Source organism: Rhinatrema bivittatum, chromosome 1 (genome assembly GCF_901001135.1).
Source record: "Rhinatrema bivittatum chromosome 1, aRhiBiv1.1, whole genome shotgun sequence".
NCBI lineage: Eukaryota > Metazoa > Chordata > Amphibia > Gymnophiona > Rhinatrematidae > Rhinatrema > Rhinatrema bivittatum.
In genome coordinates this window covers 425311381-425338489 of record NC_042615.1, presented here as the reverse complement: position 1 = coordinate 425338489, position 27109 = coordinate 425311381, and the positions used below count along the sequence as shown (strand labels likewise).

General features: G+C 42.3%; 1 protein-coding gene across 4 annotated transcripts in view; it reads left to right on the top strand.

Moving 5' to 3' along the window:
• Nucleotides 1–27109, top strand: part of XPA (XPA, DNA damage recognition and repair factor) — a 46286-nt gene that overhangs the window by 5678 nt on the left and 13499 nt on the right. For all 4 annotated transcript variants that reach the window (XM_029603654.1, XM_029603682.1, XM_029603661.1 and 1 more), the window contains exons 3-4: nt 14287–14392; nt 22942–23107. In XM_029603654.1, coding sequence (XP_029459514.1) covers nt 14287–14392; nt 22942–23107 — 272 coding nt within the window. The remainder of the gene's footprint in view (nt 1–14286; nt 14393–22941; nt 23108–27109) is intronic.

The following is a 27109-nucleotide window of genomic DNA, read 5'->3' as shown; positions in this document are numbered from 1 at the left end:
GTCAAGCAAAATAATGGAATGACAGATATAGCACTAGTGAGAAAGACACAGCCTAGTTAACACCATCATTTTACAAAAGCAGCAGTGTGAAAGCGAGTCACTAATGGAAGGGGTTGTGCAGGTAACCTGGACTCACTTCCTTCAGTTGGTTGTATCTTTGGTTTGGAGAGATCAGCTTTGGTAAGCTGTCTTTTTAAAAGTATGTGTTTCTAGTCACTTCATCAGGGGAATAGAAGCTATTTGAAGTATTTACCGAAGTCCCTCAGAGACTCCTCAGGAAACTGGGATCAGAAGAAGAGTCAACGTTGTGGATTGATAACTGGATAAAAGACTGGAAACAGAGGGTAGGACTAAATGGAGAAAGGTCATTAGTGGAGTGCCCAGGGATCTGTATTGGGACCTGTGCTATTTAGCATGTTCATAAATGATTTAGAGAAAGGAATGAGTGAGGTGATCAAATTTGCAGATGACACAAAATTGTTGTGAGTTGTTAAAACAGCAGCAGATCCTGAAGAACTGCAGAAGGACCTTGTGATACTAGGAGACTTGGCTTCTAAATAGCAGATGCAATTTAACGTGGACAAGTGCAAAGTAACATACATTGGGGAAAAATAATTCCACTTACATTTATTGATGCTGGGTTTCCATGTTGGGAATCATCACCTAGGAAAAGGACCTCAAGAGTCCTTGCGAACAATACCTTGAAATCTTTGGCTCAGTGTATGACAGTGGTCATAAAGGCAAATAAAATGTTAGGAATTATTTGGAAAGGAATAGAGAGCAAACCTGAGAATATTATAATGCCTTTGTTTAGATCCATGGTACAACTGCATGTAAACATAGTGGACATACAGGCCAATTCTGTAACATGCGCTCAGCCGAATGCACTGTTTAACACGCGGTTGGCTGCATGTTTTTGACGCACGTCCATTACCCCTTATACTGTAAGGGGTTTAGCTTGCCGAAAATGCATGGCCAACCCCCCCCCTGGAAACTAATAGAGCTCATCACGTGCAAATGCATGTTGATGAGGCTATTAGTCACCTGGGATACTGAAAGTAAAATGTGCTGCCAATCCACACATTTTATGTACAGGTGTTAATTTCTGAGCAGCCTGAAAAGTGAACAGAAGAGCAGAAAAAACTGCTTTTCTGTATACCCTCCGATTTAATATCCTAGCGATATTAAGTCGGAGGAACCAAAATTGTTAAAAAAAAAAAAATAATAATAATAATAAAAAAAAATAATAATAATTAAAAAAAAAATGTGCCAGCCAGTCAGGTTAAAGGAATGGACACTCAGTTTTACCAGTGTCCGTTTTCCTAAACTATGGCTGTCAGCGAGTTTGGAAAACCGACGCTCGTAAAATTGAGCGTCTGTTTCCTGAACCTGCTGACAGCCATCTCTCCTGGACCAAGGAGGCACTAGAGATGTGCTATTGTCCCTTGCGCCTCCTTTTCAGTGCTGCCCCTCATTTAAATACAGGAGAGGTGGCTGGGAGTGCGTTGGGAGAGCGGGCGCTCATCACGGAGCACCCCTTCTCCCGTGCTTCTTATTGAATGGCCTGATAGAAAAGGTACAGAGAAGGGCAACAAAAATGATAAAGGAGGTGGAAAATCTTACTTAAACCAGACAGATTAGGGCTCTTTAGCTTAGAAAAGAGGTGACGAAAGGGGAACATGATTGACATTTATAAAATTGAATGGGATGGAATGGGTATATAGGGTATGGATATTTACCCTTTCAAGTAACACTAGGACTAGGGGACGCTCCAAGAAACTAGCAATTAGCAGATTTGAAAGAAATCATAGGAAGTATTTTCTTACTCCATGCACAATCAGTTTATGAATCTGTTGCTGGTCAAGGTTACTAACATAGGGGGGTTCAAAAGAGGATTGGGTAAGTTCCTGAGGGAAAAGCCTATAAAGAGTTATTAACTATGTAGTCTCGGGAAAGCCAGCACTTATCCCTGGGAGTGAGATACAAGAAATAATCAACTATTGGGGATCTGCTGGGATCTTGTGACCCAGTCTGGCCACTGTCGGAGACAGAATGCTGGGCTTGATTGACCTTGACCTGACCCAGCATGGCACTTTTTTAATGTTCTTATGAAGTTGTGAAACAGAACTGTGTTAAAATTCTTTGAACACAGTAAATGACAGCAGATAAAAACCAGTTGGCCTCCCAGTATGCCAAGTTGGGTTCCTTTTTAATGCTCTGCCATTTTGGGTTGACAAGCATATAAATTCCCATACTTAAATCAGCCTCAGCTCTCCCTGACCTTTCAACCTTTTCCTACCACAGCCCTCTATATGTGTCTCAATCATATTTAAATTCCATTGCCTGGCCAAGATGGCAGATGACTGAGGAGCTGGATCAGAATGCTCTCTCTCCCGTTGCCTTTTTATGAATGACTTTGTTGCCTTTTCCTCCTTCCAATGCCACACACTAAATGGAAAGCAAAGCTCCGGGAGAGCCTACCTGTATCTGATGACTTGGATCAAAATCAGTCAAGGATCAAGAGCTTCTTTTCTTCCACGCCAATCTTGCTGGGAGCGAGGGCCACTGCGGGAGGGGACATAGAATGAACGCCACTCCCACTGGCCGAGGAGATCTCGCTCAGTCCCAGTGCGCCAGAGGTACCTTCCCCTCCCAGTGGACGGAGCCCTGCATATATTTTACCAGTTACGGTCCCCATTCTTTGTTCTATGGGGAGACCTGTATCACAGGGGAAAGAAGCAGAAGCCATGGGAGACTGCTCCAATGCGGTTATAGCTAGCGGGGATATTGCTAAAGAAATTTCTTCTGAAGTATCTGGGTTTTTTTCTGAACAAATCCCAGTGGCCAATTCAACGCTGGATCCGATTTGGGACGTTAACACTCTACTCACTGAAAGTGGTGTGAATGTGGCAGCACTAGGTACATTATTGTCAAAACTGGCAGTTATAACACTTGACAGTGTTTGGAATGCATTGGTATCAATAGAATCTGCAATTGCTACATTAACTCAAGTCTATTTAGATACTAATAAACATAGTATTAATATAGAAAAAATGGCTTCACAACATGAAACAAGATTAAATTCTATTGAAAAAAAATATCAGTAGAAAAAATTCAATAAAATCTGGTACAATTGAAAATAAGAAACCTTAATCTTAGGGTTTTGAATTTTCCTGTTATCAAGATGCTACCTATAATGTATATTTTCAAGAGTTATTTGATTAACATCCTTAAGATACCATCTGAAGCTATGCCTTTAGTCACCAAGGCTTATTATTTGCCTCAGAATCCTATTGAGATACCTTGAAGTGATCCTCAAGTTCAACAATCTATGAATCTTACTGATGTCTTGGAATTGTCACAGGAGATCAAAATTGTACAAAGAGGGACTTTGTCAGTGAGCTTTGCCTTTGTGAATGATGATAATACAACTTTTAGATTTTTCTTTAGAAATAGGAGCTCACTATTTCATGGTCAGAAGGTCTGGATTTATCCAGACATCACTTGGGTAACACAGGAAAGGAGAAAACATTTTTATCTATGAGATCTGAGGCTTTGACATGTTATACTAAGTTTATACTACGTTATCCTTGCAAATGAATAGCAAATTTTCAAAATTCAAATTGTCTTCTTTGAGCCTTTGCAACTGTGGTTTTTTTTTATTCTCACATTTAAGTGATATTCAGTGTAACAAATCTGCTTCATTTTTTTGAAGGGGTTAATAAACATGTGGATAAAGGTGAACCGGTAGATGTAGTGTATTTGGATTTTCAGAAGGCGTTTGACAAAGTCCCTCATGAGAGGCTTCTAAGAAAACTAAAAAGTCATGGGATAGGAGGCGATGTCCTTTCGTGGATTACAAACTGGTTAAAAGACAGGAAACAGAGAGTAGAATTAAATGGTTAATTTTCTCAGTGGAAAAGGATAAACAGTGGAGTACCTCAGGGATCTGTACTTGGACCGGTTTTTTTTCAATATATATATAAATGATCTGGAAAGGAATACGACGAGTGAGGTTATCAAATTTGCGGATGATACAAAATTATTCAGAGTAGTTAAATCACAAGCAGACTGTGATACATTACAGGAGGACCTTGCAAGACTGGAAGATTGGGCATCCAAATGGCAGATGAAATTTAATGTGGACAAGTGCAAGGTGTTGCATATAGGGAAAAATAACCCTTGCTGTAGTTACACGATGTTAGGTTCCATATTAGGAGCTACCAACCAGGAAAAAGATCTAGGCATCATAGTGGATAATACTTTAAAATTGTTGGGTCAGTGTGCTGCAGCAGTCAAAAAAGCAAACAGAATGTTAGGAATTATTAGGAAGGGAATGGTTAATAGAACGGAAAATGTCATAATGCCTCTGTATTGCTCCATGGTGAGATCGCACATTGAATTCTGTGTACAATTCTGGTCGCCGCATCTGAAAAAAGATATAATTGCGATGGAGAAGGTACAGAGAAGGGCAACCAAAATGAAAAAGGGGATGGAACAGCTCCCCTATGAGGAGAGGCTGAAGAGGTTAGGGCAGTTCCTGAACATACCCAGATCAGTCCAGAAAAGTGGGTTGTGTATCCCTACCAGCAGGTGGAGTCAGAGAACAATTAGAACTTTGGGCACTGCTACATAACGTGAGTGCCACCTGCAGTCCCCCAGTATTTCTCTGACTCCAGCAGGTGGTAGGGTGCATCTCCTGCAGTCTTAGTTTTTTTCAGGGTAGTTAGGAAACCACTGAGGGATGGCCCACGAAGGTGCCTAACACCTCAGGAAGCAAACGAGAGGGAAAAATAAAATAAATTTCCTAACTACCCTGAAAAAAACTAAGACTGCAGAAGATGCACCTTACCACCTGCTGGAGTTTCGCCTGCTCTGTCCCGGGGTGTACAGGCTGGGGGCTCCTGGTCTTCTTACCCCCGAAGCTGCTCCCTCGACCCCTGTTAGTGCAGGCTTCAGTAGTTTAGTTGTTTAAAGTTAGTTAAAAAATAAAAAAGTCTCTTCAGTCTGAGGTAAGGAGTCTGCACCGGGGGAGCCTGCTGTGCAGCAGGCTGTGAGGACAGCTTTGAGCCATCACAGTTTCATTTCCTTCCTCTCCCAGGGCAATGGGTTGACAGTGAAAGTAGGCAGTGTGTGTACCGGGTCCAGGCCGCGTTTTCAGCACCCGGGTGGCTGAACAGCGCGGTTCCTCGCGGAGCCTTGTTTTTCTATTTTTTTTTTCTTGCGCTGCCAGCGGCGTTCGCACGGCTGCAGGTCTCTGGCCTATTTTTTTCTTCCCTCAGCTGCTCTGACCGCGTGGCTACGCGGCCCGGCATGGCGCCGCGAAAATCGGCGGTCTGCCGCTGTTGTGGGGCACGCGGGCAGAATTTGAACTCTACGTTGTTGTGCCCAGACTGCTCCGGTTTGGAAGGCCCATCGGGGGTGGCCCTCTCCCCACGGGGGGAGGAGGGTGACTCGCGACACTCTGAGCAAGAAGAGGATTCCCCCCCCTCCCACTTTGGTCCCCATGGCAGTAGATCCGATGTTGGGGACTGGGGAATCGGCCCCGCAGGACCCCCCAGATGGGGAGGTAGATGGTCGAATAGTGGATGCAGGCAGTCCCAACAAGAGGGAGTTACAATAGTCCAAGCTTCCAAAGATTAGGGTCTGTAATATTGTGCGAAAATCGTTTGTCTCCAATAGTGGCTTTAATCTTCTTAACATCAATAATTTTGCATAACCCTCTCTCACTTTTGCAAGGACATGTTTTTTAAAAGAAAATTCTGGATCGATTATAAATCCTAGATCCCTAACTGTCTCTTAAAATTGTAAGGTGATGTTATCCTGAAGTTTTATCTGGCTTATGTCCCTAGGGGAGATCTTTCTCTCTAATATTATAATCTCCGTTTTTTCCATGTTGAGTACAAGTTTCAACTGATCAAGGACCTGTTTAATTGCCCTCAGATATATTGAAAGAAGTTTACATGTCTCTTCTACCAAATTTTCTATTGGCAATAAAATTTGGATGTCATCTGCATACAAAAAATATTGTAGACCCAAACCTGATAGTAACCGACAAATTGGCAACATATAAATATTGAACAATGGGGGTGACAGCGCAGAACCCTGTGGAACACCTATATTTAAGTCCATTTTACTGGAGCATGTATTCTGTACCTGAAAGAAACGGTTGGACAAAAAAGATGCAAACCATTTCAGGACTGTTCCTGACACTCCTATTTCAGTTAGTCTCGTAATCAAATATTGGTGATTCACAGTATCGAAAGCTGCCGATTAAATCTAATAAAATCAACAAGTAGGCCTTCCCATGATCCATTCCTCTTAACACAGTATCTGAGAGAGATAACAACAGGGTCTCAGTGCTAAAATGACGTCTAAAACCAAATTGTGTGGGATATAAAATATCATTACTTTCAAGATGATGATTTAGTTGCTTCAGAACTGTTTTTTCTATTAATTTGGCCAAAAAAGAAAGATTAGATACCGGCCGATAATTGTTCAAAATAGACGGGTCCGAATTCTTTTTTTTAAGGATGGGGCGCACAACATAACAAAGAAATCATAACCCTGATATAAGTTCCTCCCTAAATGTATAAAGGGGGCAAATATACAGGAGAATTTTAAGTAACTCAAACATTTTTGTTATATATAAAAAGAAATAGCTTAACGTGAATTGACAACAATACATTCTTTATGATCCCAACTTAGTACTAACTAGGAGATATTACAGTAATCATCCTAGAATTTATGAACGATTTAAGCTGTTCAGGATAATAGAAAATGAAACATTCATTCTGTTGCTTCACAATGCATCTGCAGGGGTATCTCCAAACAAAAGAATAACCCATAGCTTTAACTTGTGATGTGTAGGAAAGGAATTCCCTTCTTCTTTGCTGCGTTACACGAGCAAGGTTCGGAAACATTCTTACCGGAGCCCCATAAAATGGGTTGTCATATTTTTAAAGAAATTCTTCATTACAATACCCATATCATATTCTGAGGCAAATGTTACCAGAAAAGTGGCTTTTTCGCAAAGTTGGACTTGAAGGCCAAAATTTCTGTTTCTGAATCGCAAGAAAATACAGGACGCTGTTCCACAAGAGGCATTTGTGGGTGATTCATTTCTGTATGGAAACTCTGTGCGCCGTAATAATGGCAGTGCAATCAAGGGAATTCTCCCATTTCTATATCTGAGGGAGGCATTTCCCCATATTCCCATTCATCTGGAACATAAATGGTGCCTGCGGTGTGCTGTTCTGGAACATCATTAGTTTCAGGCCCTGTCCTTCCAGCTGGCCATTGCGCCCAGGACCTTCTCTAAGGTCATGGTGGTGATAGTGGTGTCCTTCCACAGGGATGGCGTCTTGGTTCCCAGTATCTGCATTGAAAGAGAGCTAGGCCTTATAACTGCCTCAGATGTTGGAGTATCTTGGCATCCCTGTCGTTTTCTAGTAGGGCTGAGTGTTTCGCCAGAGAGTCGCATTCAAAAACTTAATTGCTCCAGTTCAGATCCTGAGTAGATCTATTTGCCTGTCAGTGTGACCTTATTTACAGGCCTTGGATTCGATGGCAGCCAAGTTGGGAGTTCCCCCTAGGTGAAGGCATACAGGTTGCCTCTTCAGCGCAATTTCCAGGTAGGGTCCACAGTCTCAGGACTACATGGTGAGGCTTCTCTTGCCATTAGAAGTGAGCATCCACTTGCAGTGGCGGTTGCAAACAGATCGTCTCAGGAAGAGAGTTTCTTTGGAGTCACCAGATTGGTAATACAGTTTGCTGGAGCGCTGAGGAGCTTCAATCAGTTGGAAACACGTGCAGTTTGGCTGGCGTGCTTGTGATTCGTCGAGCTTCTAGAAGCTCGGATGGCTGGGATAATGTCATAAAATGCGCCCATGGTGGCATACATCCTTCCTCAAGCCAGCCTTCAGGTGTTAGAGCAAATGGATGCCCTCATGGTATGGGTAGAGCAATATCTTCTGGACATATCCATCTTCTACATTGCCGGAAAGGGCCGTCTTTCTCATTAGTCAGAGCTTGGTCCTGGAGAGTGGGAGTTTTCGGCCAAGGCTTTCTGCTCATGGTGGCATGCTAGGGTCACCCTTCTGGATTTGCGGGCGACTTCAGCCAACTCATGGTTCCAAGGTTTTTCATTTGCAGGCAGGATCCCAAGCTCTGCATATTGATGCTCTTGTTCTAGTGGGACAACGGGATGGGGAGCTATATTCCTTTCCCCCATGGCTACTATTAGGCAGGATTGTGCAGAAGATTGCAAGACAAACCAAAACACGTGTTTCTGGTGGCTCCAGCTTGGCCCGGAGGCTGTGGTATTCCCATCTGCATAGACTGCTGGTGGGCAGTCCTCTCAAGCGTGTGACCTGGACAGATCTGTTGCACAAGGTCCGATTCTACATGATGATCTGGGTCGGTTATGTCCTTCATTTATTGAAGCATGGTTATTTTGCTGCAGTGATTCCACCTTGTGCCAGGTTGAAACATTTTTCTTTGTCACTGGTTTATGTTAGTGTTTGGAGTTTTTTCAAGGCTTGGTGCGAGGTTTTCAGCCACTCAAAGTGGAAATTCCATTAATGTTTGGAAGTTTCAACTGGCAGCTCTCATCTTCCCGGAGGGGAAGGCCAAGGTCCTCACAAGTTGATGGAGGACCTTGGCCTTCCCCTCCGGATGTGTCTTGATTCTTGAAGGGAGTTAAGAATCTTTATCCTCTCTAGTGGCTACCGGTGCCCTTGTGGAACCTTAATCTGGTTCTGGATTCTTGGTGGGCCCTGCCTTTTGAGACTTTTGTAGCCTCTCCTTGAAGCTACTTTCCTTGAGGACAGTTTTTTTTTTCTGTGTGTGACTCCGGAGCAGTGCAGTTGCAGACTGTACTTTCTGTTGCTGAAAATGCTTTTGAAGTTTCATTTGAATCTGTCTATTTCTCCTGACCATGTTTATCCAGGAATAGAGATGAGTGATTATTATTTCATGCGTGCCTTGGATGTTGAGCGACATCTAAGGTGATATTTGGAGGCTACTAAACATGTCAGGATGTCTGATCAATTGTTTCTGCTCCATGGTGGAGGTAAACAAGGGGAGCTGGTAATGCGGGCAACTATAGCCTGTTGGAAAAAGGATGTCATCGTGGCTACCTGTATGGTTGCCGAGATTCCTTTCTCTAAGTGACTTAGAGCGCATTCCACTAGGGCTCAGGTGCTATTGTGGGCGGAGCCTTGATTATCATCTCCAGACGAGTTTTCCCAGGCAGCGATGGGATGTTTCTTACATACCTTCCAAAGCTTTCCACTTGTATGTTCAGGCTCTGCAGGGCGCAGCTTTCGCATATGCAGTGTTAACTAGACTGTGGGCAACTTCCTGCCCTGTTCGGGAGTAGCTTTGGTACATCCCACCTGTGGGGATTGGCTTGCCTGAGTGCAGAAGAAGGAGAAATTACTAGTTACCTGATAATTTCCTTTCCTCTAAGGAAGGCAGTCCAATCCCCGATCCGCCCTCGGCTGCTGACTTTTGCCTTTGGTTCGCTCTTTAGGTGTGGATATTGTAGGGTGGTGTTCCTGTATTAGTTGGAGGACTGGTAAGTGTTTTAACCGGTCCCTCAGTTTAGTGAACATTAATTCTTTCATCTGCACTTAGAGGCGGATTTTAAAAGCCCTGCTCACGTAAATCCGCCCGGATTTACGCGAGCAAGGCCTTGCGCGCCGGCAGGCCTATGTTCCATAGGCCTGCCGGCGCGCACAGAGCCCCGGGACTCGCGTAAGTCCCGGGGTTTTTCGAGGGGGCGTGTCGGGGGCGGGGCCAATCGGCGCGGCGTTTTGGGAGCGGGACGCAGCGTTTTGGGGGCGGGCCTGGGGGCGTGGTTTTGGCCCGGGGCGGTCCGGGGGCGTGGCCGCGCCCTCTGGAACCGCCCCCCGGGTCGCGTCTCGGCGCGCTAGCGGCTCGCTGGCGCGCGGGGATTTACTTCTCCCTCCGGGAAGCGTAAATCCCCCGACAAAGGTAGGGGGGGGGGTTTAGACAGGGCCGGGGGGGTGGGTTAGGTAGAGGAAGGGAGGGGAAGGTGAGGGGAGGGCGAAAGAGAATTCCCTCCGAGGCCGCTCCGATTTCGGAGCGGCCTCGGAGGGAACTGAGGTAGGCTGCGCGGCTCGGCACGTGCCGGCTACACGAAATCGGCAGCCTTGCGCGCGCCGATCCAGGATTTTAGTGGATACGCGCGTATCTACTAAAATCCAGCGTACTTTTGTTTGCGCCTGATGCGCCAACAAAAGTACGCGAAGGCGCACTTTTTTAAAATCTACCCCTTAATGTTCTCAATTGGTTGGAAGCATGAGCAACCTATTGTTAATAATCATTTTCAAGTATAATCAGTTTGTCCACAGTTTGGCTTTTTCAGAGAATACTGGAAGACTGATGTCGGTGCAGAGCTATATATCTGTGACATCAGCTCTTACTCCATCTCCATCTCCATCTGCTGATAGAAGTGCATAACCCACATGTGGGAATTGGTCTGCCTTCCTTAGAGGAAAGGAAATTACCAGGTAAGTAGTAATTTCTCCTTTTGGATCATCATCATCATCATCTTATTAGTAATAGAGTGCTTCTGTCCAGGGTAATAATGTCCAGAATTATGTTGGCAGCCTGCATTTCTCTTATAATGGAAACTTTTAGGAAAGTAGCTTTTATCTAGCATGTGTTCCATTCATGTTTCTACTCTGCTGTACTTAGAGTGTCTTCATTCTGAGTAGTATTTATTTATTTATTTATTTATTTATAGGCTTTTATATACCGGAGTTCATGCACTTGTGCATACCACTTCGGTTTACACAGAACAAGGAACAGAAAATTACATCAAACAGATTGAACAATTAAACAAATATACAATTACATCCAACAATTGGGTATAAATAACATGGCTAACTTAGTAGGAACTTAGAGTTTGAGGTAAAGGAGAGAAATAGTACCAAGTGGTAACAGAACAATGTTAATGGCTAAATAATAAATATAAATAGTAAATACAAATTCTTATAATAAATACAGGTGTTTACAGATTACAGTCTTCATGAAAAGTTTACGTCTACAGAATAGGGTTAAGTAAATAAGAACTGGCGGTTATTTCTATAGGAGTGAAGACTTCAAAAACTGAAGACTTCAAAAACTGAGGTTACATCTGGATTAAGAGGTATTGGTGTAGCATGCTCAAATATTTAATGATTTGGAATTGTGAGACCAAGGATAAAAATTAGGAGTTGTTTGATATGATTATAAAAGCGAGAATGATTCAAGTTCTGGGATGTGGTTCTGAGCTAGACCTTTAAGTGTAGGCTTTTGTAAAGAGCCAGGTCTTGAGTTTCTTTTTGAATGTTCGAGTACACGTTTCGAGGCGAATGTCCGTGGGGAGGGCATTCCAATGAAGGGGGCTGGCAGTCGAGAATGCACGTTTCTTGAGTGAGGACTTGGCTGAAGGTACGTGTAAGGTGCCTAAGTATCTGTTTCTGATTGGTCTTGAAGACTCGTGTAGGCGAAGTGGAAGGCTTAGATCTAGCGACGTTTGTGAATGGATGTTCTTGTGTGTTATAGTTAGCACTTTGAAAATGATTCTGGATCTGATGGGGAGCCAGTGTAAGTGTTTTAGTATGGGTGTTATGTGTTCACTTCTGCTGGTGTTAGTAAGAATCCTTGCGGCGGAGTTCTGCAACATTTGTAGAGGTTTTGTGGTTATGGTTGGAAGGTCTATAAGCAGAGAGTTGCAGTAATCGATCTTGGAAAATAGTATTGTTTGGAGGACTGTTCTGAAGTCCTGAAAATGCAGGAGAGGTTTCAGCTTTTTCAGAATATGTAGTTTATAATAGCATTCTTTCGTTGTGTTCTTGACAAATTCTTTGAGGTTCAGCCTTTTGTCTAAGGTGACCCCCAGGTCTCTTACTTGAGTGGAATTGATCATTGGTGGTGAGGTTAGGTTGTTGGTAGGCTGAAGGTTCTCATCTGGAGTGATAAGCAAAAGTTCTGTTTTTGACGTATTAAGTACTAGGTTAAGGCTAGATAGGAGTGAGTTTATGGACTGTAGACAATTGTTCCAGAAGTTGATGGTGCTGGAGATGGAGTCAGTGATTGGCAGCAGAATCTGAACATCGTCTGCGTATATGAAGTGTGTGACCTTAAGACTTGAGAGTAGATGACATAGGGGGAGAAGATAGATGTTAAAGAGGGTGGGGGAGAGAGAGGATCCTTGGGGAACTCCGAAAGAGGATTTGACCGGGAGGGAATCCTTGTTGCTGATTCTGACCTTGAAAGTCCTATTGTGTAGGAAGGATCTGAACCATTCCAGGGCTGATCCTGAGATGCCTATGTCTGAGAGCCGGTCGATCAGGATAGAGTGTTTTACGGTATCAAATGCAGCTGATAGGTCGAGGAGAATCAGGAGGTATGGGGTCTTTTTCTCCAGACCTACGAGGACTCTGTCAGTTAGAGAGGTTAGGAGGGATTCTGTACTAAGGGATTTGCGGAATCCGAATTGGGCTGTTGTGAGTATTTTATGCTCTTCTAGGTATTCAGATAACTGTTTGTTGACTATCCTCTCCATAAGTTTGGCTACAAATGGAAGGTTAGCTATGGGGCGAAAATTAGCTGGGTCTGTAGGGTCCAAGTTGGGTTTTTTGAGGAGAGGTTTGAGGGTGGCTAGTTTCAGGATGTCTGGTACTAGTCCTTGGGTTAGCGAGCTATTAATTATCTCTGCTAAGGGCTTCGCTATGATGTTCGGAATGGTGAGTAGGAGTTTAGAAGGGATGGAATCTGTCGGGTGAGTGGAGGGTTTCATCTTTTTGAGAGTCATTTCGATTTCAAGTGAGGAGATAGGTTCGAATGAATCTAGGTTTATGTTCTGGTTGCGTGAAGGAGTGATGATAGAAGGAGGTACTGTGTTACTGGTTGCCAGAGGGGCCATTAGCTTGAGAATTTTGTTTTCAAAAAATTGAGCAAGCTCTGTGCATCTTGATTGTGCTTGATCATCTGGGATAGTTGGTGAGGTGGGTTTTGTGAGCTCTGAGACATATGTGAACAGTGCTTTGGGATCAAAGGAAAAATTGTGAATTTTGTGGGCATAAAAATCTCTCTTTGTGCGAAGGATGTTGTTTCTGTAGTTGTGCATGAGGGTTTTGTACTCATTCAGTGTAGTGTTGGAAGGATTCCTCCGCCATGCGTGTTCTTTTTTTCTCAATTCTAATTTGATGGTTTTTAGTTCCTGCGTGAACCATGGTTTTTGGTTTTGCAGGCTGGGTTGATCTCTTTGGTTTTTTGAGGGCAAAGTTTTTCTGCCACCTTGTTCGTAATGTTGTGCCATGACGAGGTGGCTGTTTCTGCGTCTGAAAGGTCAAGATTGGCGAGTTCCGAAGATAGGAGAGAGGTGAGGTCCTCTCTAGAGCATGAGTTCCTGTAGTGAATTGTGGTTTTGGTGTTTGGAGATATGGGGTTGTCCTTGATACAGAGATTAGTTGTTATCATCAGGTGATCTGACCATGGGATAGGGGAGCATTGTGGTGGGGAAGATTGTGAAAGGCCTGAGTTGATGAATATAAGGTCCAGAGTGTGCCCTGCTTTGTGCGTGGGACCTTTAACAATTTGAGAGAAGCCCATAGCCTTAAAAGAAGATAGTAGCATATCGCAATTGGCGGATAAAGGGATCACGTCTGTGTGAATGTTAAAGTCTCCTAGGATGACAGCTGGGGTGTCATTTTTTAGGTGTTTGGCGATGAGTTCAATGAGTGGTGATGGATCTGAATCCAGGAGACCGGGAGGGGCATATATTAAACAAATTTGGAGCTGTTTAGAGCTGAAGAGGGCAAATTCCAGTCGAGAGGAGTGAATAGTGGTCTGTAGGGTTAGTCTGAGCTCCTTCTTTGCAGCTAAGCAAAGTCCTCCCCCTCTTTTTTTGGGTCTGGGTATGGAGTAGATGTCGTAGATGTGAATGGGTAGTTGGTTAATTAGAGGTAGGTCTGTGGGTTTCAACCATGTTTCTGTCATAGCACATATATCCGGTTGTGTGTCCTGGAGATAGTCATTGATTATGTGAGTTTTTTTTGAGATTGATTGAGCGTTAAAGAGTGTTAGAGAGAATAAGGATAGTCCGAGGAATTGGGTGAGAGGGGTTGTCATTATTGGTATCAGACGTTTGTGTAGTACTGGGTAAAATGTACATTCTCATGCACAGCAAAACATAGATGATAAGCATGTGAAGAGCATGCCTGCGTTTAACATGGACACGGAAATGAAACAAAACGTCTTTTCCAACAGGTCCTGTGCTGGAATTCGATTACATAATTTGTGAAGAATGTAGCCGAGAATTCATGGATTCCTACCTCAGTAATCACTTTGATCTGTCAGTGTGTGATAACTGCAGGTGAGATTTGTTGTCTGTTCTTAAAAATATCTGGAGCTGTACCATCCAAGACTTAATTTTATTAAGCAGTACTATTGAAATGCTCCCTGCTGCTATACACCTCTAAAATTTCATATATCTGAGAAGAAAGTAATTTTTATGAGGTAGAATTGGCCCTGTTAGCTCAAGTTAAGCGGTGAGGTTTCCCCTTAAAATGCATTTACTTTTTTCTGCATTTGATGTTCTACTTCTGCTTGCTGGGTATAAACAAATCTACTGCTAATATTTTTAAAAAAAAATATTTTTATTAAAAAAAAATGGTTGGCTTCTTTTCCTTTCCTTTTAAATGCACAAGAGGTCATTTGTGAAAGGGGCATTGTCAATGTTAATATGAAGAATCTTGATATTTTATGGGGTTTTTTTTCCTGGGGTTTTTTTATGTTGCTGATTTTGGATTTTATTACTCATCTTTCCAAACCCAAGCTCAAGGCAAGTTACATGTCAGATACAGCAGGTATTTCTCTGTCCCCAGAGAGCTTACAATTTAATTTGGTACCTGAGGCAGTGGAGGGTGAAGTGACTTGCTCAAGATCACATGGTGTATCGGCTGATTTGAACCCCGATTCTCAGTCCACTGCTTTAACCACCAGGCTACTCCTCCACCACTTTTACTTGAATTTGAAGAAGGTGGGTCTTGGTTTGCCACACCACAATGAGTAAATTGCCAAAATAATCCCCAGGTAAATCAAAAATATTTAACTAGGTATGGATAGCTAAAAAATTAAACTTCCATGACACATATTCTACTATTCATTACAGATATCTCGTATACAAGCATCTAGACCAGAGGTTCTCAACCTTTTTCCCATCGTGACACACCTGACAGGCCACGCTCACATGTGTGACACACTGCTCATTACAATTCACAGTGGAAATAAAAAATAAAGGTCCAGTATTATTTTTATTGTTAGGAATGACACAAGGAAAAGATACGTATTCTGCTGAACAGAAATTGCATAAATAGTGACAAAAGCATAGTTCCTCCCGGGGAGGAGCCAAGATGGCAGCTTAACCCGGACACAGCTCTGCTCGCTCGCAAGATTTCTTTTTAAGAATGTCCTTCTAAATTTGGAAAAATGCCTGCAAAGAGGAAGGGGAAGATAAGATTGTATCCCTCGGCTCCCCAAGTCTTACCCAGGCAGTTGACGATCCGGCAGTGCTCAGGGACAGCACTTCTTGCGGGGGCCAGAGTTATTTCAGGAATTCTAATGCATTATTTATGGGGCAAAAAAATCATGAAAAACCCTAGCCATTGGTGCAACCTTCTTTCTAAGATTTTCATGTAAGTGCACTGCAAAGGATAATAGAGAGAGTTATATATTTTTTGTACCAGAACAGCTAAAAAGCTTCATAGATTCTAAGAAGGCTATGTTTCAGTCTGGTAACACGTAACTGCTTGGAAATCATCCTATAATGATATAGTAGTGCTTGAAAGCTGTGCCATTTCCTTTTTTTATTTGCTTGTATCTCCTATTTTGCTGAAACCCTCCTCCCCACGGTATGTGGTCTAATGGGTATTGTTTGTTACCATATGTGTTTATTCTTTTTGTATTTTATTGTATTCTATTTCAATACCATATTTCTTCGCAAAGTGGATGCTTTGTATGATTGTTGTAAAATGAATAAACAAATAAATTAAAAAAAAAAGAAATTGCATAAATAGTAAAAATCTCACACCAAAACAGCACCAATTTCCAGCACTTAAACAGTAACCACCTTACCTAAGAAAAGGCAACACTGAAAATATTACACCAGGTCTTAAGACACCAATACACCTCCTATTAGGAAAACAGACCAAGTCAGGCTGCTATAGAGCCCTACACAGAAACTACATGCCAGCAGAAACCTCACCTGAATCACATGTGCTGACCCTCACCTAACAAAGAATAAAGAGTCCAAAACGCAACAAGCCATAGTCTCTGTATGCAGTGTAACAAAGGAAAAAAAGAAACATCACCCATCCTTATAAAGCAAATCAAGAAATATAAAATCAGTAGCAGTAAAACCATACAAAAAGAACAGATTATTTCAAAACAGCTGATGAATGGAATATCCAATAATTAAAAACTCATATCAAAAATTTCTAGATACCAATAAAATATTTCAAAATAGCAGACACAAAGACCCAGTAATGAAAAATAATGATACAAAAATTTTTTTGCTCTACATACCTGGGAACGTTTGATATCCAGATGCCCTGAGATTGTTTTGAATTAACGGAAGAGGGATGGTTTGCTTGCAACTTTCTCCTCTCGCTCACTGACTCTCAAATGCTCACATATGCACATGCTTTTTCTCTCTCACTTATATAGGCTCTTAATTACACATTTACACACATGCTGTCTATCTTTTCACACTTACACACACAGGCTTTCAATCACACACACACATGCTGTCTTTTTCTCTCACACACAGACTCTCATTCACATGCTTACAAACATGCTCTCTCTTTCTCTCATTTACACACAGGCTCTCAATCACAAACTTACATGCTCCCTTACCTAAACCAGTTCTCAATCACACACAGACACACATGCTCTCTCTTTCTCTCACTTTCACACATGCTCTCAATCACATACTCATATGCTCCCTCACCTAAACCAGCTCTCAATCACACACATACTCTTTCACATATAGAGGCGCTCAATCATTCACATACATGCTATCTCACTCACACACACACACACTCACAGGATCTCAAACACACATGCTTGCTCATTCACTCACTCTCCCCCCTCCCCCGAACTGGCGGCGGCAGCAGCCTCCTCCCAACCCTAAAGGCAGCAGCAACCTACTTCATTTTCAGTCCTCGCAGAGAAAGGAGTCCCATCGGCCACGAGATTTGACATTGTTCCTTATTTTATTCCGAGCTGCGCTGCTCATCCTTCAGGCCGCGCTTCTCTCCTTTTCTTCGGGCCGATGCTGCCTGCACTAGCATGGTCTCTTCTTCCCGCGTACACACCTGCTGCTCACCACTTCCTCTTCCGGGGCACCAATACAGTGACTGTTAGGTTATTTTAATTTATTTTTTGTCTTATAGAGCTTCATGTATATTCATTGTGGATATCCTGAAAACTTGACTGGTTGTAGTGTCACAGGCAATGTTCTGGGGCATGTGCAGGTGTGCCATAATTTTTGCAAGTGAGTGGTGGAGGCAGACAATAGTCCTTCATTTCCCCACTGTCAACTACGGCACCACTACTTACTGCTGCAGACAACACACCACCAGGGACCCAACCCCTTCTTCTCCCCTCATTCTTGTAACCTTCATTTCCAACTTGTTTCTCTTCATTACTATCTCTTTACTCTTTCCTAGCTTTTCTCATGTGTTTCCATTCTATTCTTGTCTCTCCCACATTTCCAATCCTTCACCTCCTATCCTCATCTTTTTCACCTGTTTCTCCATCTCCACATTGTTCCTTGTCCATATGCCTCCTTTTCCATTCTTAGCCCTTGCCACCAACAACCCTCCATTTCTGTCATCCCCATCATTTGCCATCTGCCACCTACCTCCAATCCCAGTATCTGTCTCCTGTCATTCCCTCCCCACCTCCCTCTGCAGTATGCAACCTCAGCAGCTTCTTCCCCAGCATCCATCCTCTGCCTCTACCCACTTATTTCCCAGCATCTACACCCCCCTTCTTCATCTTGTTTCCCATTCCCAGCATCCACCCCCCCCCCCCGCTTCTCAGTTCTCCCATTCCCCAGCATCCATGTCTTCCCTTGCATCTTGCCTCTCACTTCCCAGCATCCACTCTCCAGCATTTGCTAGCTCTCACCTCCCCCCCATGATTTTGTCCCCCTGCCTCTTGTGCTCCTTGCTGCAGCAGTGGAAGAAGAGATTTATAAAAATAAAGACAAAAAACCTTTTAAATTTATTTATTTGGCATTTTTATATACCGACATCCATTTGCACAGCGTATCGGTTTACAATTAACTTGGAACTTATAGGCAAGGCCTTTAAATGGAACAGTAACTATAATTAAAAGAGAAACAAGAGACAAATTTACAAAAATTACAAAAAATAATCAGTGACTGTATCACAGAGATTTTAGATATCAATCATATGTGGTGGGATTAGAAGACGGGTAGGCCTGTAGAAAAAGCCATGTTTTTAAGGTTTTTTTTAATTTAGGTGTGGATGTCTCTGTGCGCAGATCTGGAGGGAGGGAGTTCCAAAGAGTAGAGCCAGCGAGGGAAAAAGCTCTATTCATTGTGGAGATCAGTTTGTAGGGTTTGATAGAGGGAGTGCGGAGTGTTCCTTGAAGGGCGGGACGGGTGGGTCTTGTGGAGGAGCGAGGAAGGAGGGGAGGGCAGAGCCAGTGAAGGTTTCCATTTGTAATGCTTTTGTGGATGAGGGATAGAGTTTTGAAAAGGATACGTGATTGTATTGGTAGCCAGTGAAGCTCGATAAGGGTTGGTATGATGTGGTCTCTTTTTTTTAGTGTTTGAAAGAATGTGTGCAGCAGCGTTCTGTAGGAGTTGCAAAGGTTTGGTGTGGTTGGAGGGGAGGCCAAGGAGGAGAGCATTACAGTAGTCTATTTTGGAGAATATAATATAATTATTTATTTAAAGGCTTTTATATACCGAAGATCATGTACTAGTACATATCGCTTCGGTTTACAGAGAACCAACAACTGGAAATTACAGCAAACAAAAATGGGTGAATACATTGAACATGGGATACATAATAAACAGACCAGGACTGTGTAGCCATGAAGGGAGATGCTCATGGCCCATTGCCTGTTTAGTGCAGCATTAATAATGGCCCAAAGTGGGTGAAGAAAGCTGGAGGGAATCATGGAGGGATCCAAAAAACAAAGCGGTAATCGGTCTAGAGTAGCCACGGATGTGAGAAAAAGCAAAAACAAGACCGATGCTGAATAATTGTCCATTTAATCCTTTTCTCTGTTTCCTGTCTTTTAGCCAGTTTGTAATCCAGGAAAGGACATCACCACCTATCCCATGACTTTTTACTTTTCCTAGAAGCCTCTCATGAAGAACTTTGTCAAATGCCTTCTGAAAATTCAAATATACTACATCTACCGGTTCATCTTTATCCACATGTTTATTAACTCCTTCAAAAAAAGTGAAGCAGATTTGTGAGGCAAGACTTGCCTTGGGTAAAGCCATGCTGACTTTGTTCCATTAAACCATGTCTTTCTATAGGTTCTGTGATTTTGATGTTTAGAACACTTTCTACTATTTTTCCTGGCACTGAAGTCAGGCTAACTGGTCTGTAGTTTCCCAGATCGCCCCCGGAGCCCTTTTTAAAAATTGGGGTTACATTAGCCATCCTCCAGTCTTCAGGTACAATGGATGATTTTAATAATAGGTTATACATTTTTACTAATAGGTCTGAAATTTCAGTTTTGAGTTCCTTCAGAACCCTGGGGTGTATACCTTCCGGTCTAGGTGATTTACTACTCTTCAATTTGTGAATCAGGCCTACCACATCTTCTCGGATCACCGTGATTTGGTTCAGTCCATCTGAACCATTACCCGTGAAAACCTTCTCCGGTACAGGTATCCCCCCAACATCCTCTTCAGTAAACACCGAAGCAAAGAAATCGTTTAATCTTTCTGCGATGGCCTTATCTTCTCTAAGTGCCCCTTTAACCCCTCAAACGGTCCAACTGACTCCCTCACAGGCTTTCTGCTTCGGATATATTTTAAAAAGTTTTTACTGTGAGTTTTTGCCTCTACGGCCAAATTCTTTTCAAATTCTCTCTTAGCCTGTCTTATCAATGTCTTACATTTAACTTGCCAACGCTTATGCATTATCCAGTTTTCTTCTGTTGGATCCTTCTTCCAATTTTTGAATGAAGATCTTTTGGCTAAAATAGCCTCTTTCACCTCCCCTTTTAACCATGCTGGTAATTGCTTTGCCTTCCTTCCACATTTCTTAATGTGTGGATATGTCAGAATAGGAAACTGTATGTAACCCTATTTTTCAAGGTCCTCCCTAGATTTGCAGTCAGGCCATCTTTAGGTACCGCTGAGTCCTGGCAAATTTGTTGCAGTCTTGGGAGTTCTTCCTGTTGGGGGTTTGGAGTGGAGCTCCTAGTCCTAATAGGATATTTAGCTCAGTCTCTCAGAAATGAAGAGAAGACGCATGGGGGTGACTTGTGGGAATGACGGCTACTACCTGGAGATTAATATCCTTATTCAAGAAACATACACATGATTAATGCATCTCCAACATTGCTCTATGCTTCAACGGCAAGAGGAAATGTGGAAAAAAGGATTTGCATTCACAAAAAAGCAGGGGAGTAGCTTGCTTGTTACGGCGGTTACTACCCCAAACCAAATAAGCCTGATACTCCACTTTCAATGCATATCCAGCATAGCTCACTGCTTCAACGGCAGGGGGAATGAAGATACGATGATTTATATTCAGACAACTACCAACAAGGACTGAATTGCACAGGCTGGGTAAACAAGCTTGGGAGTAGCTTGCTTATTACAGCGGCTACTACCCCTAACCAATTAGCTAGATACTTCACTTAGATGCAGCTCCAGCACTGCTATCTACATCGATGGCGGGGATGGAAGGGAAATAGAATCAAAAAGTTACTTATCTGTTACTCTTGTCCCTTATAAGTATGAAAAAAATAAGTGTGAATGCTTACTGGGTAGAGTGGATAGACAGTTTGGTCTTCTGCCGTCATTTCTATGTTTCTATTTAAATGAAATAGTATTTTACCAATACAAATAAAAATGTTCTGTGGCAGAATAGTAGCAGTTATTTAAAAAGAAAATCCATGTCACAGTTAAATTACCAGAGTTTACAGCCACTCAGCGCACATCTAAAAAGGTATCTCTTAGAGCTCCTAAATACCTAGTGGCCTCCTTTGCCTTCCAAGATTTTGTTACAAGCAACTTGGGGATCCTCTGTGACTTTCCCTTGAACACCTGCACTATGCAGCTCCTTGGCCTGGGATCCTGTCCTTTGGCCTCAGATGGATATTCTCGTCTGAATGCAGACGTCAATTTCAGTGACCCAGGATATTGCCCTCCTTTCCACCTGGAGAGGGAAGGCAATCAGGGACGGTAACTTTAAAACAAGTGCGCGGGCACACATGTGCTGGGATTTTAAATCATTCACACAAGTTGCGCACAGATGATTTAAAATTTGCCCACCGAGCGAATGTGCGCTCCAAATTTTAAGTTATTAGTCGAGCAAATGTATTTTGCGTATCTTCCCAGGACTTTTGTCCGCTTTAACATGCACAGGTAAGTGGATTTTAAAACATGTTCATGTGACGGACATTTCCAGTTTTCCCAGTGAATTCACCAGTTTCCCAGTTCGTCTCAATCATCCACACCCCTCTGGTTCTTCAGCCTGCACTCCTCACCCAGTCAATTTAGGTCTAAATAAAGATTTATACTACTGTAATGCTCTTTATGCAGGCTTTCCGACTACATCACTTCGACCACTTCAACTCGTACAAAGCTCTGCCATTAAGCTACTCTCTAGGATCCAATCATTTGAGCATATCACCCCTGTTTTATGTAATCTGCACTGGCTACCCATTAACTGGCACATCCAGTACAAACTGCTAACGATTATTCATAACTTAATTCATAATAAAAATTGCTGGCCTTCCTCCACTTTACACTTATATACTCCTTTTCGTGCTCTAAGATTTCAAAATCAAATGCTATTTCAGGTACCTTCTCCAAAATCCACCAGGCTCATTATTACCCGTGAAAGATCTTTTTCTATTGCAGGCCCTGTCATCTGGAACACTCTTCCTGCTCGCATTTGGCTTATTACTGATACCAAAGAATTCAAAAAAGCAGTCAAAATACACCTTTTCAAATCCGCTTTCTCCGATTTGTCTAGCCTTTAACCTCCCAAACTTGCTTACATAGGATTTTTTTGCTTCCTCATTTTCTCTGTCGACTCCCTGCCCTTTTCTATCTAGCCAGTGTTGTTTCTAGTTTTATGTATTTTTATTTTATTGCATCTATTTTTATATGTTTCTTATTGGTTTATTTTATTTTATTGCTTTTTATAATTTTATGTAAGTTTCCTTTGTAAACCGCTCCAACCTTTGGAGGAGGTGGTATATAAGAACGTTTAAATAAATAAATAAATAAATTAATAAATAAATTAATGCAGGCTTACACGTCATCAAGAACAGACGTAAACATGCGCGGCTAACAGCCTGCCATGCACTGTGGCTGCTGGATTTAAAATATGGATTTATATGTGTAACTGTTGGCCCTGCCTCGGAATGCCCCTGGCATGCCCCAGTTCCACCCCCTTTTTTAGTTTGCATATGCATATAATTTGCGACTTTTAAAATATGCATTGCTCACGTGTAGCCCATATACTCACAGCACATGGGCCTATTAACTTGAGCAACACTTTTAAAATTCACCCCTTTGAGTGTGTATAACATTCGTGTCAAATGCTTCTGAAATGTTGTTCTCATCTGCTTTAGAAAATATTCTGCGACATCTCTGGCTGCTTAATTACTGGACCTTTCAATCTGTTTCAGGGACACAGAAGGAAAGCACAGGCTTTTGACGAGGACAGAGGCAAAGCAGGAGTACTTGCTCAAAGACTGTGATTTAGACAAAAGGGAACCCGTGCTGAGATTTATTGTAAAGAAGAACCCTCATAATACACAGTGGGGAGACATGAAGCTTTACTTAAAATTGCAGGTATGATGGAAGAAGGAATATTAATAAGTAAAACATTCAGTATAGTTTATAGGGGGACTACTGTGGAATACAGTAAATGAACATTGTAATAATTTACCCTAGAAGACACTGGGTTTAGAAACATCTGTTTAAAAAGTATATATTTTTAATGTAGTGTTGTGAATATTGGGTATTTGATTTTTAGTGTGACAGTTAGTAAGATATTCCTGCTTCTTATAGGGACAAAACCCAATCTGCAGTGTGGCTTTCCGATGATTTATGTGTCTCTATTCTGTGAATCCTAGTTTATATCTGCTCTATTTAACATAGTAATGTAATAAATGATGAGAGAGACCAGTTGAACTAACCAACTCTGCCCAGTCTATTCTTCCTATCCGGTTTTACAACACTTTGGATAGACGCCTATTTAAATTCCCATGCTCCAACCAACACCAGCTTCCACTTCTGCTTCCCCTCCCCATATTTTAGTCTGTAAACACGGTTTCTACCCTGTGCCCTCTATTATCTATTCCAAGTATGTTTAAATTCCGTTTCAGTGCTGGCCTTCGGTGCCTTCATTAGTAGGCAGTTTTAGGCATTGTCTACCTCTTTGATTCTTTCAAAGCCAATAAGTAATCCAATACCCAGGCCCATATAGTACAACCACATTTCTAACAATCTGTACAGCCATCACAAATTTGTGAGGTGGCTATTCAAGAAATCTGGTCTCCCCATGCTCATTGATGCTTAATTTTAACCATGGTCACTCCATGCTGCAGGTTACCCTAGCCACCTTAGATGCAGTTGTACCAATGCTGCTAGCGTTGTAACCGCCATTCCATATAGATTATCCCAGCGCTTTTAAAACTAGAACCATGGCAGCCTAATGCAGCCATACAGCTGCTGTTAGGGTTGTAGCCTGGTTAAATCGCTTTTTTGTTCAGAAGGGAGGGGAAGTCACTTCAGCAATCAAGATGGCCGCTTAAGAGCTGAGCTTCCCACTTTATATGAATAAAATCCACAATTTGGATATATGCTGCCATCTTTTGATGATCTGAATCCTTCTTGGAAGGTGAGACTTAGCCACTCATGCCCACCAGATGTAAATTTGCTGGTTTAAAACCATGTTCTTACCTGAAAAATGTGGAACCTTCTAACGCTTTTGTGAGCCTTGCAGCAAGCGGCAGTGAAGGAGAAAAATGTGGCGAGAGTTGAAATGAGCAGGAGCGCTTATCTTTTGAGTGCAGGAGAGTCTGCCAACAGGAAGAACTCCGTTGAAATGTGATATTTCAGGTGTCAAAGATAGAATCTTTGTGATTGTGAATGTCCTGAGAAGAGACATTTTGGAGATAGGTCAGCAAGTGGAAGAGGCTGAATTGAAGCTTGAGGACCAAGCGGAGAATATGATGCAGTTACAGACCGCTATTAGTGAGTTGTAGAAATCGAGCAATGACCTGGCTGATAAAACTGAGGACTTTGAGAATAGGTCCCATAGGCATAATGAGAATTAGGTTCCTGAATCAGAGGATCACATTGACTGTATCCAGGTGGTCAAGCAGATGGGAAAGGATATTCTTGTGCCCAGAGATCACGCCAATAAATATGTGGAGATCATAGTGGTCAGAACGTATAGAGCTCAATGAGCTCCCAAACATAATAGCCCCAGAAATTTTGTGACATGTTTTCATGATCTTTCTATGAAGGAAGCCTTTGTATAGTAGGCTAGATTGCTGGGTTTATTGGACTGGGCAGGACAAAAAGTGGAAATCTTTAATATTGCTTTCATTTGGAAAAGCATAGAAATCTCAGATGTTACAGCAATTTTACAAAAGGTAAATATTCGCTATTGATGTTGCTCTGGAGTTTACTATCAGTGGTGTAATGTCTTTAGCAAGACCACCTGAGGAAGCTGTTCCAGTTCTAAAATCGTTGTGGCAATGACTTTTCCGTCTCTTTCCTCAACCTCATCATCACAGAATGTTCCTGCTAGATGGCAACGAGGAAACAAAGGAAGGGTAGACTGCATTGACTTTCAGGAGGTTCAGCATCATCTACAGAAACTGTGACTTCATCTGGAGAAATTTAATTATGGGGACTGTCATTTCTTTTGGATTTTTGAAGGACTGACTATATCCATGGCAATTCTTTGTGGAATTATGAATTTTGGAGGGTCCTGAAAAGGAGAAAAAAGGGATTTGAATCCTTTGGATTATAATAATGGGGTGCTGGCTAGGATTATTTTGTGTTGGGTTAGATCAAGGTTTTTACTTTAAGAACATAAGAACATACCATACTGAGTCAGACCAAGGGTCCATCAAGCCCAGCATCCTGTTTCCAGCAGTGGCCAATCCACTTTCTATATATCTGGGGAGACACTTGATTGTTGACGCTATTCCTCATGCATTTCAATTGGATCTGTGTTCAGTGAGCCTACAGATCCATGGGGGTGGAGTAATCGGGGTTTAGGGGGAGATTTCTGGGGGATGCTTGTTGCTGAAAACAGATGACAAAACAACATGGTCTGGATCTATTATTTGGATAGATACATGTGCCATTATGATATATGGTGATTCTTTGGGGTAATCATTTGCTTTGGTTTTGATTGTCAATTGTATAAGGATTGGGTCTTTTAGAATACTTTCTTTAAATGATAAAGGTCTCAACTTGTCAATGAAAAGGCAACTTTTATTTCGAGAAGCAGCTACATTGAATGTTTCCATTTTATTTATTCAGTAAACCCATTTTAGGAAAAAAGATGAAAGTTTGCTAAGAAATAAAATCTAAATGTTTTTAGCTTCCAGTACTGTTAGCCAGTGCTTCTCAACTCAGACTTAGGAACACATCAAGCCAGTCAGGTTTTCAGGATATGCATAATGAATATGCTTGAGACAGATTTTCATGCACTGCTTCCACTGTATACAAATCTATCTCATACATATTCATTGTGGGTATCTTAAAAACCTGACTGTAGGTGTGCACAGAGGACTGGATTGAGAAGCACTACTTTAAGGAAAACATATTGTGGAGTGGGGATATTATTATCTAAGGATCTAATTGTAGATATCCAGGATGGAAAAAGAAGGCAGATTTCTCAAGGTTAAAATGAGATTGGGTTAAATATTTGATCAGGGGAATTTATTTGTTCTCTTAAGTAATGTTTAATACTTTTTTTTGAGGGACATGTCATTACTGGGGATGATTTTAACATTATTAGAACCCCTTCCTTAAATAATTCATCTGATTCAAATTTGGGGAAGCATGTTCACAGAACCAAATTAAAAAATTTGTTAGTGAAATTTGATTACGTACCCTGTACGTACCCAGATCAGTCCAGACTCCTGGGTTTTGCCTTCCCTCCAGCAGATGGAGACAGAGACATTTTGACTGACACTGCTACTTATCCTGAGGTGCCATCTGCAGTCACTCAGTATTTCTCTGTCTCCAGCAGTTGGTGGAGGTGCAAAACCTGCAGTCTGGTAGATAGATATTTTGAAGGAGTGAATAGCATAGTTAGGATCCAAAAGGAGGAAGATTCAGCTTTCCAGCCTCCCAGGGTGTAGTGAGGTCCCAGGCGAACTATCCCCCTTGGTACTTGAGGCAGAGGGTTCAGGTCGGGGACCTTGATTAGCCCTCATCCCCTTGGCGGCTAGCAGGGTTGACGCCAGGGTTCCCGGCTCACTCACCCTGCAGGGATGCATAGAGCCTGCTGCCATTTCAGGGAAATGTCTTCTTTCTTTTTTGCTCATTTTTATTAAGTTTAAAAAAAAAGAAAAAAGCATTCCGTTTTCCTTCCAGCGGCGCGCTTTACAACGTGCTCATACTTCGGGCCAGCTTAGGCGGCTCTCCAGCTTCCCATTTCTCAGGTGGCTCCCCTCACTACCGCTTCGCCATTTTTTCATCATTTCGCCATGCTGCATGGTGTGGCCTGCTCAGCCTGAAGTGACGTGTGCATCTTTTGTGTGGAGGATTGTGCTCCTGCTGCCTCCCTGGTGGGCAGGGCGGCTTGAGGAGCAGATCAGAGGA